Genomic DNA, 15,883 nt, shown 5'->3' with positions numbered 1-15,883 from the left:
AAAGCAAACGATTAGAATAGGTTAAGATGCATTTCAAAAAATAAATAAGCTATGATCAACTCAAAGTTAGCTATTGAAACAAATCTGAGAATCTGGGAATACTACATCACACTACAGGGCAGCACATACTACATCACATACTACAGGGCAGCACGGTAGCATAGTGGTTAGCACTGTGGCTTTACAGAGCCAGGGTCCCAGATTAGATTCCCTGCTGGGTCACTGTCGGTGCGGAGTCTGCACATTCTCTCTGTGTCTGCGTGGGTTTCCTCCAGGTGCTCCAGTTTCCTCCCACAGTCCAAAGATGTGCAGGTTAGGTGGATTGGCCATGCTGAATTGCCCTTAGTGTCCAAAAAGGTTCGGAGGGGTTATTGGGTTAGGGGGATAGGATGGAAGTGAGGGCTTCAATGGGTTTGGTGCAGACTCGATGGGCTTCCTTCTGCAGTGTATGTTCTATGTAACCAACTGCGACATATGGAAGCGAATGTTGGATGATCAGTGAAGTAACACGGAGAAGAATTGAGGCTGCAGTGTTGTGGTTTTTGAGGTGAACAATGAAAATATTTGGACAAGTAATCCTACCAATGAAGAGGTACTGATAAAATCTGAGAGCAAAGAACTCTGCTGATGAAGATCAGCAAGGGACAGTGGGCAGGATTCTCCATTTGGGAAACTAAGGGCTAGGTTCTCCAATTTTGAGGCTAAGTGTCGATGCCAGCTTGGGAACCGTGGGGTTTTACGACAGAAAAACAGCGCAACAGCTTCACGGATTCAGCTACTTTGAATGGGCGAGCACCTTCGCCATGTGGAACTCAATAAATCCCATGGAAAATTGTGCTGGATTCGCCAGGTCCGCGATTGGTGCACATGAGACTCACGCCGCAGCACACTTAAAAGATCCTTTCTCCTCTCCCCCCCCCCCCCCCCCCCCTCCCCCCCCATACACCATCTCAGTCAACAAGGTGGTTGGAAGGAGAGCAGGGCACGATTCAGGCACGCTGAGCTGGACACTCACATGGAGGCTATGGAGGAGAGAAGGACACTCTGTACCCCAGCCTGGAGGAAGGCCGCCAGGTGCCGCCATTCGCCATGCCTGGGCACAGGTGGCAGAGGCAGTCCATGCCATGGGCAATGTCACCCGGACTGGAACACAGTGACGGAAAAAAAACCTCCCGACCTCCTCAGGGCGGCCAGGGCGAGTCGGCTACTCCTTGCCCCTGGCACTAACCCCGCCACCTCCCACACACCCGTAACCTGGCCCCTCCTCCCAGGGCTGAACCACCACCATGCCTCACATGCCAGAAGCCATGCCTGAACACCAGCCTGTCCCCGAGACTCAGGACACACTGAAACTCGGGCCGGAGCATGACATTGACTTTCTCCAACACCCTCCAACATCCCAGAGACTTATCACCTCGGTTGGGCACATTAGTGAAGAGGGGACCCTATTTGGTGTGCTCCACACATTGCATCTGGTGTACCAGTTGGAGATAGGAGGAGCTGAGGGGCTGGACGGTCGGAGGGAAAACCGGCCCCAGGGACCAGCAGACGGGTCCCGGGCTTCAGGAACATCCAGTCCCAGCCACAATGCAGGTGCAGTCAGAGACCCAGACATCCAGCACCTGCAGGGACACCTGCAGGATCCATCCGTGTGCAGGAGCAAGGGGTATTAACTACAATAAATCATATATTTTGTCAAATGGATTTGAAAAATATCCAATTTAAACAATTAGTTCTACTCCTAAAAGTGAATTCTTGGCAACAACTAATAATAATAATCACTTATTGTCACAAGTAGGCTTCAATGAAGTTACTGTGAAAAGCCCCTAGTCGCCACATTCCAGCACCTGTTCGGGGAGGCCGGTATGGGAATTGAACCCGCGCTGCTGGCATTGTTCTGCAGTACAAGTCAGCTGTTTAGCCCACTGTGCTAAACCAGCCCCTGTATGAAATTTAATATTCTTTATGATTTGTGTCTCTATTTCTACTGATAGTCATGATGCAAAGTTAAAGAGGTGCTGATGGAAGTCTCCAGAGATATGAATTGAGTTCAAGGACTGTACCTTGTTGGTGTATCTTGTTGCTAATTGCATTTTTCTTAATTTGGCTCTGAAGATGGCGGCCAATATGGTCACCTTCCTTAATTCTAATTACGTTTGCTCTAGAGTCGCCAGGGATCTTTCGATACCGCCACAAGTTTCAAAACCAAATACTGATCAAAGACTCAATACACCAGTTAGTAAGTTCAAACTCAATGCTCATTTATTTACACACACAGTCAAATATACTCATGCATAAAACTCTACAAACTAAACTATCACTACTGCTAAAAGCCTACACTTAGCTTCGGGCGCCCACTCAGTCAGAGGAACAATGGCTCCACGCCCTCCTTGTGATCCTCAACGCGAAGCGTGAAGGGTCACATTACTGCGTCGTCTTCGTTCTCTGACCAAGCGGGACACCATAAGCAGTTCAAGGGTTCTACACTGCCCTATCCTATGAAACGCAATTCTTTACCTAAAATCATTTTACTTACATACATCAGTATACATCAGTATAACACTCTACGGGGCGCTATGACATTCAGGAATGCATTACAAAATAAAAAAACTGGAACCTCTAACTGTCCTCAATAAACTATCCTCACTCAAACAATCAAAAATAATCTACAACACTTTAAATGTACAAAATAGCAGCAACACGAGTTTCTCTGGCCTGGCAGTCAGACACAGGGGTTTACATTTCTTTATTGAACAAAACACACATAAAGAGGAGCGGATGCACTTTAATTCATGTCAAGGGGTTCGGGGTTTGGTGAAGTCTGAAAATAGGGGACCTAAATGTGTATACTGGGGTGTGAGAGTGGTAGGCTCTCTTTCGCCATTTTCTGATTCTAAGTGTCTGCACGCCACCACAAAGTATCGCCAGTACTAAGAGGGCTTCTACTACATACGATAGTGAATACCAGGTGATAAACATATCACACCAGGTCGGGGTATTGTTAACTGTCGCGGGGCTAACTATCTCGGGGTTCTGTGTATGGCATGGGTGGGAATATTCACGGCCTGTATGGTAGGGGTCAGGGGGGTAGCGTCCGCGTGCAACTGAAGGGATCCCGCTAAGATCCAGGTGAAAAAGATGGAGGTCGTCTTCATCTTTCCTTCTTTCTGTCTTCTTCTTTGTCTTCCTCTGGGGTTCCTGAGATTCCGGAGTTCTATGGACACAAGCATAATATCTGTTATTATCTTGCTTAAGATCTCGTATGTCTGTCTGACCTTTGTTGCCAATTACCCATTATAATTGGTCACCAATGACTCCCTCATTTAAAAAAATAAAAATATTTGGGACAAGGCATCTGAGAAAAATACTGACATAGTACGAGCTGTCTCGCAGCCTGTGCGATCTACCATCCTAGTGTTTGAGGATGTAAATAGCATACGGAAGCAACCTAAGGGTTGGCAAAACCAAACAAAAGAATTTCAAACTGAAAGTGCCAAAATGGGGTGCGTATGGGCCGCGGCGGATAAGAAATAGGTGGAATCCCCGGGTAGGACGTGATCAGTGCCATATGTGCTCTACCCGAGCATAGCTGACCAGAGGGGGGTCCTCAGGCAGGGCGGGGACCTGTGCTGTTTCTCCATTGTCTGATTGACCGGCAAGAACGGGTAAGAATGTGGTCGTCGTGCGGGCTGCCTCTCGTGATCGAATCAGAAGAGTAGCTATGAGGGTGTCTGCCAACAAATTAGTTGCTCTGAACGGTTGTCTAGGGACAAACTTGTTCCTCTAACAGGCATTGGGCATTAAAAGGGTGGTGGCGTGGGGCCATGAAAACTTTCAAATTTACACACAACAAACATGTATATTAAACGAACAAACATGGTGCATGTTCCACCAGAAAGGACACCGTATATCTCCACCCATTCCTTTTCTCCATCATCTAGACACCTCTTTTCTCAGTAGCGAACAGGGTCACAAAGGGATTTGGTTTGTGGGAGTCAGATTCTATGTCATCATCTTCTCCCGGCTGCCATACTCTCGACTGGAGTAGTTTGGCTAAAGCTGCTTGGGGTGAATTGGGGTCCATCTCATCTTTCTGGATGAGCCTGAACGAATTGTCGCGGTGCCAGAATCGTGTGTCGAGGTTGGAGGTACTAGGTTGTAATCCGTAATCGTCGGGCGGTGGGTCTGGGTCAGGGTCTTTGATGTATGTGATCTCGAAGGGGTCACTGGAATCATGCTCAGATTTGCTGGGAGTGGGACCTGGTGCAGGGGTATAATCATAAGGTGGTGTGCTATGGCTGTCGTTATTGCTGTCAGTATCACTGTCGCTGCTGGTTGAAGAAAGGGAGAGGTGGAGTCGTGCCTCTGAGGGTGGAGTTGAAATTGTGCTGAGGATGGTCTGGACTGGCTGGGGAGGGTAGGCATACATCATCTGTGGGCGGCGCATTCTCGTCCGCTGCTGCGAGCAAGATGTGGTGTGAATGGGTGTTCTGCGAGCATTAGCCTTAAGCTGGTTTATGTGAAACGACGCAGACTTGCCATTGGGATATGTGATTTTGTATACCGAGGGGCTTACTTTGTCCGAAATGGAGTACAGTCCGGAGAATTTGGGGGGAAGGAATCAACTGGGGTTATATAGGGAAAGCATCACTTGCTGCCCTACTACAAACTCGGTGGCGTGTACCTTTTTGTTGAAACAAGCCTTGCTTTGTTTCCTCCTGGTCCCAAGTCTCACTGCTGCTGCGAGTTGGGCTGCCTTTATGTTCTCTATTAACTGCTGTACAGCATTTTCATGCGTGAGGACGGTGACTGCGGGGCTGGCAAAATCCAATCCTAATAAATACTCTGTCCCTTTCATGGGGCGTCCGGTCATGAGGGTATGGGGGGTGTATCCTGTGGACGTGGATACTGTGTTTCTTAGGAACATTAAAGCAAATGGCAGAACTTAATCCCAGGTGCTGTTGTTCTGTTGTACCATTTGCCTTATGGTGGCTTTTAGAGTCCTACTCACCCTCTCTACAATGCTGCTTGACTGGGAGTGGTATGCTATGTGGAATTTTTGCCTAATTCCGAAAATTGTGAGGACGTTGTTTAGTACTCGTCCTGTAAAATGGGAGCCTTGATCGGATTCTATACTGCGTGGGAGGCCCCATCTTGTAAAGATGTGCTGTGTTTGTATTTTAGCTGTTGTCTTGGCCGTATTCGTTCTTGATGGAAAAGCTTCCACTCATTTTGTGAAGGTGTCGATGACCACCAACACATACTTCTAACCATTTCTGCAGGGGGGTAGGGGTCCTATGTAGTCTATCTGCAAATTCGTCCAGGGGCCATTAACGGAGCGGGTGTGACTAAGCTGAGCCTTTTGTGTATATCTGTCCAGATTGTTCTGGGCACAGATCAAGCAATTTTCTATGTTGTGCGTAACATCGGCTTTTAAATCAGGCCACCAGTAGAGCGGTCTGAGGTGGGCTAGGGAGGGTTCAATGCCTTGGTGTCCATGATTGTCATGGAACTGACAAATAATCTGGTTCCTGTCCTGGCTGGGAACTACATAAATGCCTTCTTTTAAAATCGCACCGTCGTGTGTGGTGATTGCGTTTTTAAACTTGTTATACAGGGCTGGGAAGGTTCCTCTTAAAACTTCCCAGAGTTTTTCATCTTCCTTCTGTGCCTTTGCTAGATCCTTAATGTTGGTCTGTGAGACCTGAACCATGTGTACTGGGGTGCTCTTGGGGTGTTTCCAAAAGTAACCATGTCTGGAACCTGCCTTCGCTAGGGCGTCTGCTTTAACATTACATGTGGGGGGAAGAACGGTGACGACTGTGAACCTTAATTATGCCGTATTTCCTATTTTTGGCTGTCTCTAGGATATGTCGGAGTAATGGGGCTGAGGGTAGGGGTTTTCCGTCTGTGGAAATTAATCCTCTAGTTTCCCACAGGGGTAGGAATTCCGTCAAACTATTATAGACATACAAACTGTCCGAATAGCTGTCTGCTGGGGTCGGAAACGAGTCAGGGTGGTCTACAATATAAGCGATTACTGCCAGTTCTGCTGCCTGCGAGCCTAAGTGTCCTGGCAACTTTAATGAAATCTCATCTAAGACGCGTACCTGCGCATCCTCTACCTAAATACCGCAACCGGTAATTCTCTTTCCGTTCAAAACTGTGGAGGAGCCATCCACATAAATTTTCAGGGGTGCGCACGTGTCTGTGGGCTGAGGTCTCTGGAGTGTATTACCTGTTTTCCTGGGAGGTGTCTTAGGTATAAATGGGCCTGTGTTGTGTTGTGTGGTGATGATCTCACATTCGTGAGGGGTTCCTGCATAATGTAAATTATCGGCTAGGAAGGTGTGGGTCTTTGTTCTTTTAACTGTAATGTCCCGTCCCTGTAAAAGAAGGGTCCAACGGGCTGCGTGGATTTGGCTGACCCTGCCATCTTTAAGTCAACCGTCTAATAATAGCTGTGTTGGGGGTGTGTTCAGTGAGAATGGTGCTGGGGTTGAGTCCTGTAATGTAGGCGAAGTACTGTACTGCCCAAAAAACTGCGAGCAGGTGCCTTTCGCAGGCAGAAAATCCTTGCTCAACAGGATCTAACACGCGTGAGGCGTATGCTACGGGGCGTAATTGGTCATGGTGTTCCTGGAGGAGCACGGCCGAAAGGGTTCGGTCAATGCTTGCAACTTCGATTGCGTTCGGGGAAAGTGGATCTGGGACCTGTAATGCGGGGGCTGTGCTGAGGACTCTTTTTAAAGCATCCACGGCATCCGTGTGCTGTGGAAGCCATTCCCAAGGTGCCTGCTTCTTGAGAAGGTCGGATAGGGGCGCTGCTTTTGTGGCGAAACCGTCGATATGGTTTCGGCAGTAGCCAACCAGTCCTAAAAATAACCGGAGGGCTGAGACATTGTGGGGAAGGGGCAATTTGACGATCGAGTCAATTCTCTTTTGCTTGATCTCACGTTCACCATGTGTTATTACTGTACCCAAGTAAATCACTTTTTCCTGTAAAATCTGGGCCTTCTTGGGGTTGACTTTACACCCGGTTTCTTTTAGGAGTGCTGGAAGTTCGGCGAGAAGCAAAATGTGCTCTCCCTTTGTGTCTGTCTGCAGTAGCAAGTCATCTACATGCTGGACCAGACAATCGGGGCGGGAAAATTTTGCTAGTCCATTTGCCAGCTGTTGGTGGAAAATGGAGGGGGAGTTGTGGAAGCATTGTGGAAGGCACGTCCACGTATACTGTTGTCCCTGGAATGTAAAGGCAAATTTGTACTGGCACACTTTAGCCAATGGAATGGACCAGAAGCCATTGCTAATGTCCAAAACTGACTGGAGTCCCTGTTTGAGCATGATCTCGGGGCTCGTGGCTACGGTGGGGGCTGCTACTGGGGTTACTTTATTCAGTTCCCGGTAATCAATGGTCAGTCGCCATGATCCATCGGGTTTCCTGATGGGCCAAATTGGTGCGTTGTTTGTGGAGGCTACTGATCTGAGTACGCCTTGATCAAGTAAACTCTCTATTACCTTTGAGATTTTTCCCTCTGCCTCTTGGGGAAATCCGTACTGCTTCTAGGGTCTGGGGTCAGGACCTGTAATGTTCGCCAAGCCAGCCAATTTGCCACAGTCGTGCTTGTGCTGTGCAAATGCTGCTTTGTGTTCCTGCAGGGCTGCCCTAACCTGTTGTCTGCACTAATGGCTCAAGGGTCGAACCAGAAGTCTCCTACTGAGCTAATCCTGTTTTCATAGTCTCCAACTGTGAGCGTGGCAGGGGCTCTTGCTGCCTTTGCCATTTTCCAAACACACTTGTTTACCGGATCAAAAGAAAGGTTGTGGGAGCTCATAAAATCGATCCCTAGGATATGTTCAGCTGTCTGGGGTAGATCGACCAAAACTACAGGGTGTTTAGTTGTAATGTTCCCTATTTGTATCGCTACAGGGGCTGTGATGTGTCCCTGTTGTAAATGACCTGTAAAGCCGCTGAGTGTGATGGTGTCTGTTGTGGGCCATGTGTCTCGTTGAAACATCGTGGAGGAATTGAATGTGGTGCGGGACCCTCCTGTGTCCCAAAGAAATTCTATGGGGTGTCCCCGGACATTCCCTGCTACGACCGGTCTACCTGACCTGTCCCAAAGGGTGTCGCAGACCCAAGTTGGGGAGCCCGATCATCGTCAGTCGGTGCCGTTCATGTCTATGTTCTCCGAATGGGCGCTAACACTATGGATTGGCTTTGCCCTACTCTTATTTACGGTGCCTGTCTGTTGGTTTCTCTGCTGCTTTTGGGGCGCTTGACACGTGCAAAGTGTCCTAACTGTCCACAGTTGTAACATTCCTGGGATTTTGGCTGTGGTGGGCTGTTCCTGCTCTCATTTACCCATGCGGGGTTCTGGTGCGCTTTAACTGGATTCATGTCTGCCTGCTCTTCATCTGGTTTTATAAATGCGGTTTTGCCTTGGACTGATTATTCCCAAGCGCGGGACAATCTCGTTAAAACCTATTTCTCGTTGTGGGCCTCGTCTGAGGGGTCATAATTTGCGCAAGCTCTCTGTCCAGCGTCTGTCGCGTGAGAGACTAGGATGCAAGTCCATTTGGCCACGTTATCTGGGGACAAATGGGCGCGGGCTAACTCTCCGAAAACTGCTGTGAAATGTATCCACAAGCGTCCAGCAAACGCTGTGGGGTGCTCTGTCTTCTTTTGCCTACACTTGTTTAGGCCTTCTACCGGGTCTCCTCTGTTATAGCTGATCGCATCTAGGATCGCTGTGTGCATCTCTTGGAGTGTGCCTCCTCCTACATTCTGTGGGTCGGGAAGGGCTGCCACGACTGAAACGTCGAGGCTTAAAACTGTGAGCTTCACTTACTCCTTTTCGTCCAGGCCGTACATGGTAGCCTGCTGTTTAACTCTAGCGAAAAACTGGTGGGGGTCTGATGTGGGAAGGAACGGTGTAATTTTTCCACACGCGACCCATAATTGGGTCACGGTTAGCGGGGTTGTATACAAGAAATCTGCGTTTCCTTCTGCGGCCCTGCGGGGGTTGGGGTGCTTTTCTCTTTTGGGGTTTTTCTTGCGTACATGTCCCATGTACGTATCTGTGGGCAGTCTCATTTAACTCCTGCCAATCGGGGCCGTTTTCCTGGTTTAATTGGGGTCCAAACGTATTTTGAAACCCATTCTGAACGGAAAGCAGAGATTGCAATTCTGCAATTTGCTTCCGGCACTTTGCGTGATCTACTGAGCTCTGCCTTTGTTCCATCGTGGAAGTGTGGAGCGCTCGTTGGGCTGCTTTCAAATCATTGCACTGTTTCTGCAATTTCTCTACCTGTTGCTCAGTTTCTTGTCTTACCAAGACTGCACGTTGCGTGTCCTGGTAGGCCTTATCATACTGGGTCTGAAAACTACTCAAATGGGTGAGACAAGACTGGTGTGCCCACTTGGCATCATCCACTTCTCTGTCCCTCGCTGCTAATGTTCTCTCAAATCTTTATTCTCTTTCTCTACTTCGCGTACATCTTCCTCACTATTTCTGTCTCTCTCCTCTATCTCTCTACAGAGCGTTCTAACGACCTCCTCTGTGCCTCGCAATTGTGCCAAGCAGGACACGATTGCCATCAGCTTGCGAGCTTTCCCTAAGCTCTTCTTGTGGATCTCTGACAGGTTCTCCCACCAAGTATGTCCTATACTCCCGGGACCTGTTTCATCATTCGCGCAGAATTCGCTCCAAAGGGGCCATCCTTTCCCTTTGAGGTACTTTCTGATTTCCTCTTCCCATATGGGACACTGGCCTACTCCACTGGTCGCTGCGACCCCAAATTCCTGGGTGTTCATAAGGAGTTCCATTGCCTTCATTGCCATTTTCTCTATCTGGGTTCTCTACTAAATTTGGAACAGGGAGTGATAAAGTGATGATGTAAACACGGGTACAGCTTACGCTAATTTCCGGCCTGCAAAACCCCCGACAGTTTCACGCAACAAAATCTCTCAGGTTTACCTTATATCCCTGTTAGTACGCATGCATTAACACACTTCCGAATCTCAGAGGTTTGATCAGTATTGTTCTTACACTTGTGGTTTTTCTGTTTCTAATTGGATTCCAATTCAAATTTGGGTTCTCTCGGAGTGGTTAGACCACTTCTAAGTCGAGTCCCGTTAGATGTCGACAGTAGATGTTGCTGATTGTGTTTCTCTTAATTTGGCTCTGAAGGTGGCGGCCAATATGGTCACCTTCCTTAATTTCTAATTACGTTTGCTCTAGAGTCGCCAGGTATCTTTCGATACTGCCACAAGGTTCAAAACCGAATACTGATCAAAGACCGATATACTAGTTAGTAAGTTCAAACTCAATGCTCATTTATTTACACACACAGTCAAATATACTCATGCATAAAACTCTGCAAACTAACCTATCACTACTGCTAAAAGCCCATACTTAGCTTTGGGCGCCCACTCAGTCAGAGGAACAATGGCCGTTGTTCAGTTCTGAGGCTACTGGGGTTGAGTTGGTACAGAGTAACAGCTAGGAGCGTCTGTCTCGTAGCGTGCGTTGACCTTGGACTTACTTGTTCTGATGTTGCTGTTGGGCAGGTCTCTCCTTGGTGAGAGCTGGGGCCGCAAGAGAGCGATTCTCTCTTGTGAGATTCTTCTTATACCCAAATGGGGCTTTGCGCGCTTTTGGGCAGGCCTTAAACTTGGCCCCAATTAATTGGGCCGTTTCCCAATCGTTCTCATCGATTTCCTCCAATCGGGGGTGGGTTTCCTGATTGCTGGGCATGTCCTAGGTTGTCGTTGGCCTGCTTTGTTCTGGTCTCCTCTGGCGCCGGGGTGTCTGTCTTGGTATTGTTTACTTAAATGTTGCCTTTTTGTTCCTGGGGATGGCTCATTAGTATGGAAATGGTTTGTAGTATCGCTCTTGTCTGGGAGCTATGGCTCCAATCAACAGATAAACCTTGCACCTGCTTGCTTTCTTAGTATTGTCCATTTTCCCTGCAATCTTTGCAAAGTGTCCATTTTGTAATCGGGAAGTGGCCATCCCAGATGGCTACAATCTACACCACACCTACTGCAGCGGTTGAAGAAGGCTGTCAAACAATCTTCGAAAGGGCAAGTCAGGATCGGCAACAAATGCTGGCCTAGCTCGCGATGCCCACATCCTATGAAGGATGTATTTTTAAAGTTCCCAACAGTACTTTACTGACTACCTTAGATTGCACCATTAAAGCTATCTAGGTTAGTCACTGTGCCTCCCAATGAATTCAGCTCCTTCATATTGTAATTCATGGTCCCCGCTCCCAGACACTTTCCCCCAATTCAGTTCCCAGGTCTATAGGTTAAACACAACACTGGACTCAATTAAAACACAGTAAAAGGGATACCAGTCACTGATAATTGGAACCATTTCATGTTTAAGAATATTAGTGGTTAATTACTGCCTTGCAGAAATAAATAGAAAAGTCCAATAAATGTTTCACTGTATAAATATTGTCAAAGTGAACCTGCAGTGTTAGAGACCAGGGAGCTGTTAACTGATGAAAGGGCCCCTGTTGTGATGTTTTTTGCAACAGGTGTATGATGTGAACAGTACCTCTTTCTAAATCAAACAGTTTTTCGCTTATTAAACAGGACATTCACCCAACGAACCTTCCCAAGAGGAAGCTACTGGTACAACTGTCCAGGTTCTAGGTGCAGCTATCTATAGTCATTTACTTACTCCCAGTATTGCTCACTTGGACCCTGGTGAGGAACGTAGATTTCTGATCCATTTGGACAAGTTGCATTGTTTACATGCAGCCATGTTGTATTCACAATTTCAAAATATCCATCATCCCGAGTGAGATTGCAGAGTGGATCTGGAAAATGGGAAATGTGTTTTAGAGTTACGTTTTACCAGGAGAGATATAATCAGGGGCACTGTTTCACTCTGACTGAATTAGTCCAATCCTGTTTATTACATGGGGGAAGTTACAGATGGAGCATAACACAGCAGTACAGTCTGTGCACTCCACTCACAGCACATTCCAGCTTTTGTGCTCACTCTGTGTGTAATGGTAGTATTATCCTACAAATTCTGTAATGCTTCTAATCATTAAAACAGATTAAGGTTTGGAATTTTACAGTTCCACCAGTCAGCAGATTACTAAAGGAGCTCATGATATGAATCTAAAATGAATTGTGCTGGGAGAATGTCTTGGTGGCTTCATTTAGTTTCAGCAGAAACAATCAGTCGAAATCCCAGGGAGGTGAAGTGATGCCATTGAAATACAGAACACCAAATGTCCTATCGTTACTCACGGATCCAAATGTAATATCTGATCCCATTACATACAAGACTGCATTTTAATACACAGCATAATTGCATCACTTATTTTTGGCACGTGCAGCAATCACCATGTTAGGTAATAGCTTCCACTGCGGCTAAATGGAGCTCTCTGAGCCCTCCACAGGAGCAGTTTTCAGTGATATGAGTCATTAATTAGGGGGCATCACATCTGAAGTCTGGGTCCCCTGCAAGGCCCCATTTGTGTTTTGTGATTTGCTGCACAAAAGGCTTTGGCCAATGCTGAGATGGTTGAGGAGTGCCAGTGCTGACGTGGCAGGTTGAAGCGCGTGGACAGGGTACGGGGTCTGTGATGAAGAAGTGGATTTTTATGGTGGCATGTTGGTTCCATTCCTGCTGCCACGGGCCTCCGCTGTTATTCCTTGGCATGATGGTCTTAGCCATACAAGCTGGCGTGATGCAAGGCATAGCAGATGGATTGCTGAGGCCCTTGTGTGGCGGCAGGCTTGGGCTGATGTAAACCTTCTCCAGGACATTCCTTGCTATTATCTCCCACCTTATGTGAGGTTCACATGACTCCATTATAAGACATAATCCCATCACAACTTGAGTCCGTTGTAACACAGACCCTATGATAACATATGATCTGCTTGCAGATCAAAAACCTTTGATGTTGCATGACGACACAGTAACTATTAACCGCTGGCTGATACATTACTCAAAAGCCTCCCTTTTCTCACATTCATCATAGATTATCATAGAATTTACAGTGCAGAAGGAGGCCATTCGGCCCATCAAGTCTGCACCGGCTCTTGGAAAGAGCACCCTACCCAAGGTCAACACCTCCACCCTATCCCCATAACCCAGTAACCCCACCCAACACTAAGGGCAATTTTGGACATGAAGGGCAATTTATCAAGGCCAATCCCCCTACCCTGCACATCTTTGGACTGTGGGAGGAAACCGGAGCACCCGGAGGAAACCCACGCACACACGGGGAGGATGTGCAGACTCCACACAGACAGTGACCCAGGCTGGAATCGAACCTGGGACCCTGGAGCTGTGAAGCAATTGTGCTATCCACAATGCTACCGTGCTGCCCTACAGTGTGGGTTACAATGTTAACTGTCTCAAAGATTCAACTTTACGTTTCTTGCTTGAAGTTTATTCCATATTAGTTCCAAGAGACGTGTGGTGGGTATGAATGAATCACATGTTTAATTGTCAGGGAATTATATATGCCAAAAATAAAACCTACCTGGGTTTCCTTGCTATTTCATGCCCATCCATCAAGTCCTATTTCTGAATTAATCTCTTTCCTGTTTTGAACCTTGCCACTAGCTCTGAGACATGAATATTCTCCAATTTCCTTTGTTTGGGGCTGGTCTCTAAACATTGCCTTGGGATTCTCAGTTGTACAGGAACCTGTGCTTAACTGGAGCAAGCACAGATCAGCCGTGAAGGAAGAGAATTGAAGCCATCACCATTTCTTGTTGCAACATGTCACTGATGAGCAGTGTGAATGAATAAGGAGAGCTCAGTTCATGGCTGTAACCCCTGCTTCTTGTTGTATCGAGCCAGAGACAGGAGGCCCAAAGTGTGAAACCCAACAGGGGGAGGCCACATCACAGTCACAGAAACTCGGTCCAGAGAGTGTGCAGAGTGCAACACATTCCTGGAAATGTTGGAGAAACTGTTTTGCAAGTTTAGTGATTGACAACGACTATCGACACATGGCATGAGTGGCTCTGTGATCACCTGAAGTCTTGCAATACAAAGTCCTCAAAATTGGAAGTAAATGTTGTCACAATCCTAATACACAGCTCTAATCCTTCCATGAAGAAACCTGCAATGGATCAGTCGGAAGGAGCAGTGAGGAATGGCATTCAAACAGTTTACGAATGGACTGTTTTGTAGGGCTGGAGAGTTCATTAGATTCAGTGCACCCAAGAGAATAATAAGCACTGGCATGCTGTTCTGCATCCTGCACACCTTTACCATAACTGAAGATCTGAACCTTAACATCATGAAAGATGAGGTGATAAAGACAGAAGATTTCTGTGTTGCAGGAGCTGGAGCATAGAATATAGAAAAAGAGAAACACAGTAGCATAGGAACAGGAGTCGGCCATTTAGCCCCGAGAGCCTGTTCATCCATTCATTCAGATCATGGATGATTTGCAACCTCATTCCATATATGCTTCATTGGCCCATATGCCTTAAAACCAATGGCTAACTGATGTTTATCATAAATATAAATTTCCATTTTCAGAAGAGTATTCCAAATTTTTACCACTTTTTGTGCGAATAACTCTTTCTTCATTTCATTCCTGAAAAGTCTGGCTTAAATTTCTAGACTACATCTGTGGACCGAGACTCCCCAGGCAATGAAAATTGTTTCTCTCTTCCTACCCTATCTGTTCGCTTTAATATCTTGAAAACTTTGATCTAATCACCACTTAACTTTTTAAATGCAGAATTGGCGGCACGGTAGCACAGTGGTTAGCATGGTTGCTTCACAACACCAGGATCCCAGGTTCGATTTTTGGCTTGGGTCACTGTCTGTGCAGAATCTGCATGTTCTCCCCTTGTCTATGTGGGTTTCCTCCGGGTGCTCCAGTTTCCTCCCACAAGTCCCGAAAGATGTGTGGTGGCATGGCAGCACAGTGGTTAGCACTGTTGCTTCACAGCGCCAGGGTCCCAGGTTCGATTCCCTGCTTGAGTCACTGACTGTGCTGAGTCTGCACGTTCTCCCTGTGTCTGCGTGGGTTTCCTCCGGGTGTTCCGGTTTCCTCCCACATGTCCCGAAAGGCGTGCTGTTAGGTGGATTGGACATTCTGAATTCTCCCTCTATGTACCCGAACAGGCTCTGGAATGTGGCAACTAGGGGCTTTTCACAGTAACTTAATTACAGTGTTAATGTAAGCCTACTTATGACAATAATTACGATTATTATTATTAAATTCCAAGGAATTCAACATCAGCATTTTCTAAAATCTCTTTTCCAAGTTTAATCTTTGAAGTTCAGGTACCTTCCAACAATCTATGCTGGTTACTTCCTGAGGTTTTGTGGCCAGAAATCATCACAGAGATCCAAGTGTGGCCTAATCAGGTTTTGTATGACTGAAGCATGGCTTCTATTCCATTAGGTTTTAGTCTGGATTAGAACATTCTATTCACCATTTTGATTGTTTCTGTGCCTGTTTGTGTCATGGTAATTATCTGCACACCTGAAACCCAAATTTCTTTGAACCACCACTGTTACCAGCTTTTCACCATTTAGAAAATCCCCTGTTCTATCCTTTTTAACTCATAATTTCCTACATTGAAATCTATTTGCCACATTTCTGTCCATTCCAGCAATCTATCAACATCTCTTTGTAATTGTAAGCTTCCATCAACACTATCACCTGGCATTGTATTGTCATCATCTACGTCATTAAGAAATACAGTGAATGGTTGCAACATTGACACCAGCCTTTGCAGGATATTACTTGTCACACCCTTACTATTATTCCTACATCATAAGTTCATAAGACATAGGAGTAGAATTAGACCATTTGGCCCATCTTGTCTGCTCTTCCATTCGATCACAGCTGATCTCATCCTGGCCTTAACGTT

The 15,883-nt window shown here is 46.7% G+C and overlaps 1 protein-coding gene across 1 annotated transcript in view; it reads right to left on the bottom strand.

Annotated features, from left to right (window-relative positions):
* Positions 1–2,240: 2,240 nt before the first annotated feature.
* LOC140420916 (sodium- and chloride-dependent neutral and basic amino acid transporter B(0+)-like) overlaps positions 2,241–15,883 on the bottom strand; it is a 44,266-nt gene continuing 30,623 nt past the window's right edge. The window contains exons 5-6 of the mRNA XM_072505064.1: positions 11,697–11,835; positions 2,241–3,214 (exon numbers count right to left, since the gene is read on the bottom strand). Coding sequence (XP_072361165.1) covers positions 2,791–3,214; positions 11,697–11,835 — 563 coding nt within the window. The 3' untranslated portion in view covers positions 2,241–2,790. The remainder of the gene's footprint in view (positions 3,215–11,696; positions 11,836–15,883) is intronic.

Source organism: Scyliorhinus torazame, chromosome 5 (assembly GCF_047496885.1).
Source record: "Scyliorhinus torazame isolate Kashiwa2021f chromosome 5, sScyTor2.1, whole genome shotgun sequence".
NCBI lineage: Eukaryota > Metazoa > Chordata > Chondrichthyes > Carcharhiniformes > Scyliorhinidae > Scyliorhinus > Scyliorhinus torazame.
The sequence above is the reverse complement of the archived record's forward strand: the minus strand, read 5'-3'. Positions and strand labels throughout refer to the sequence as shown.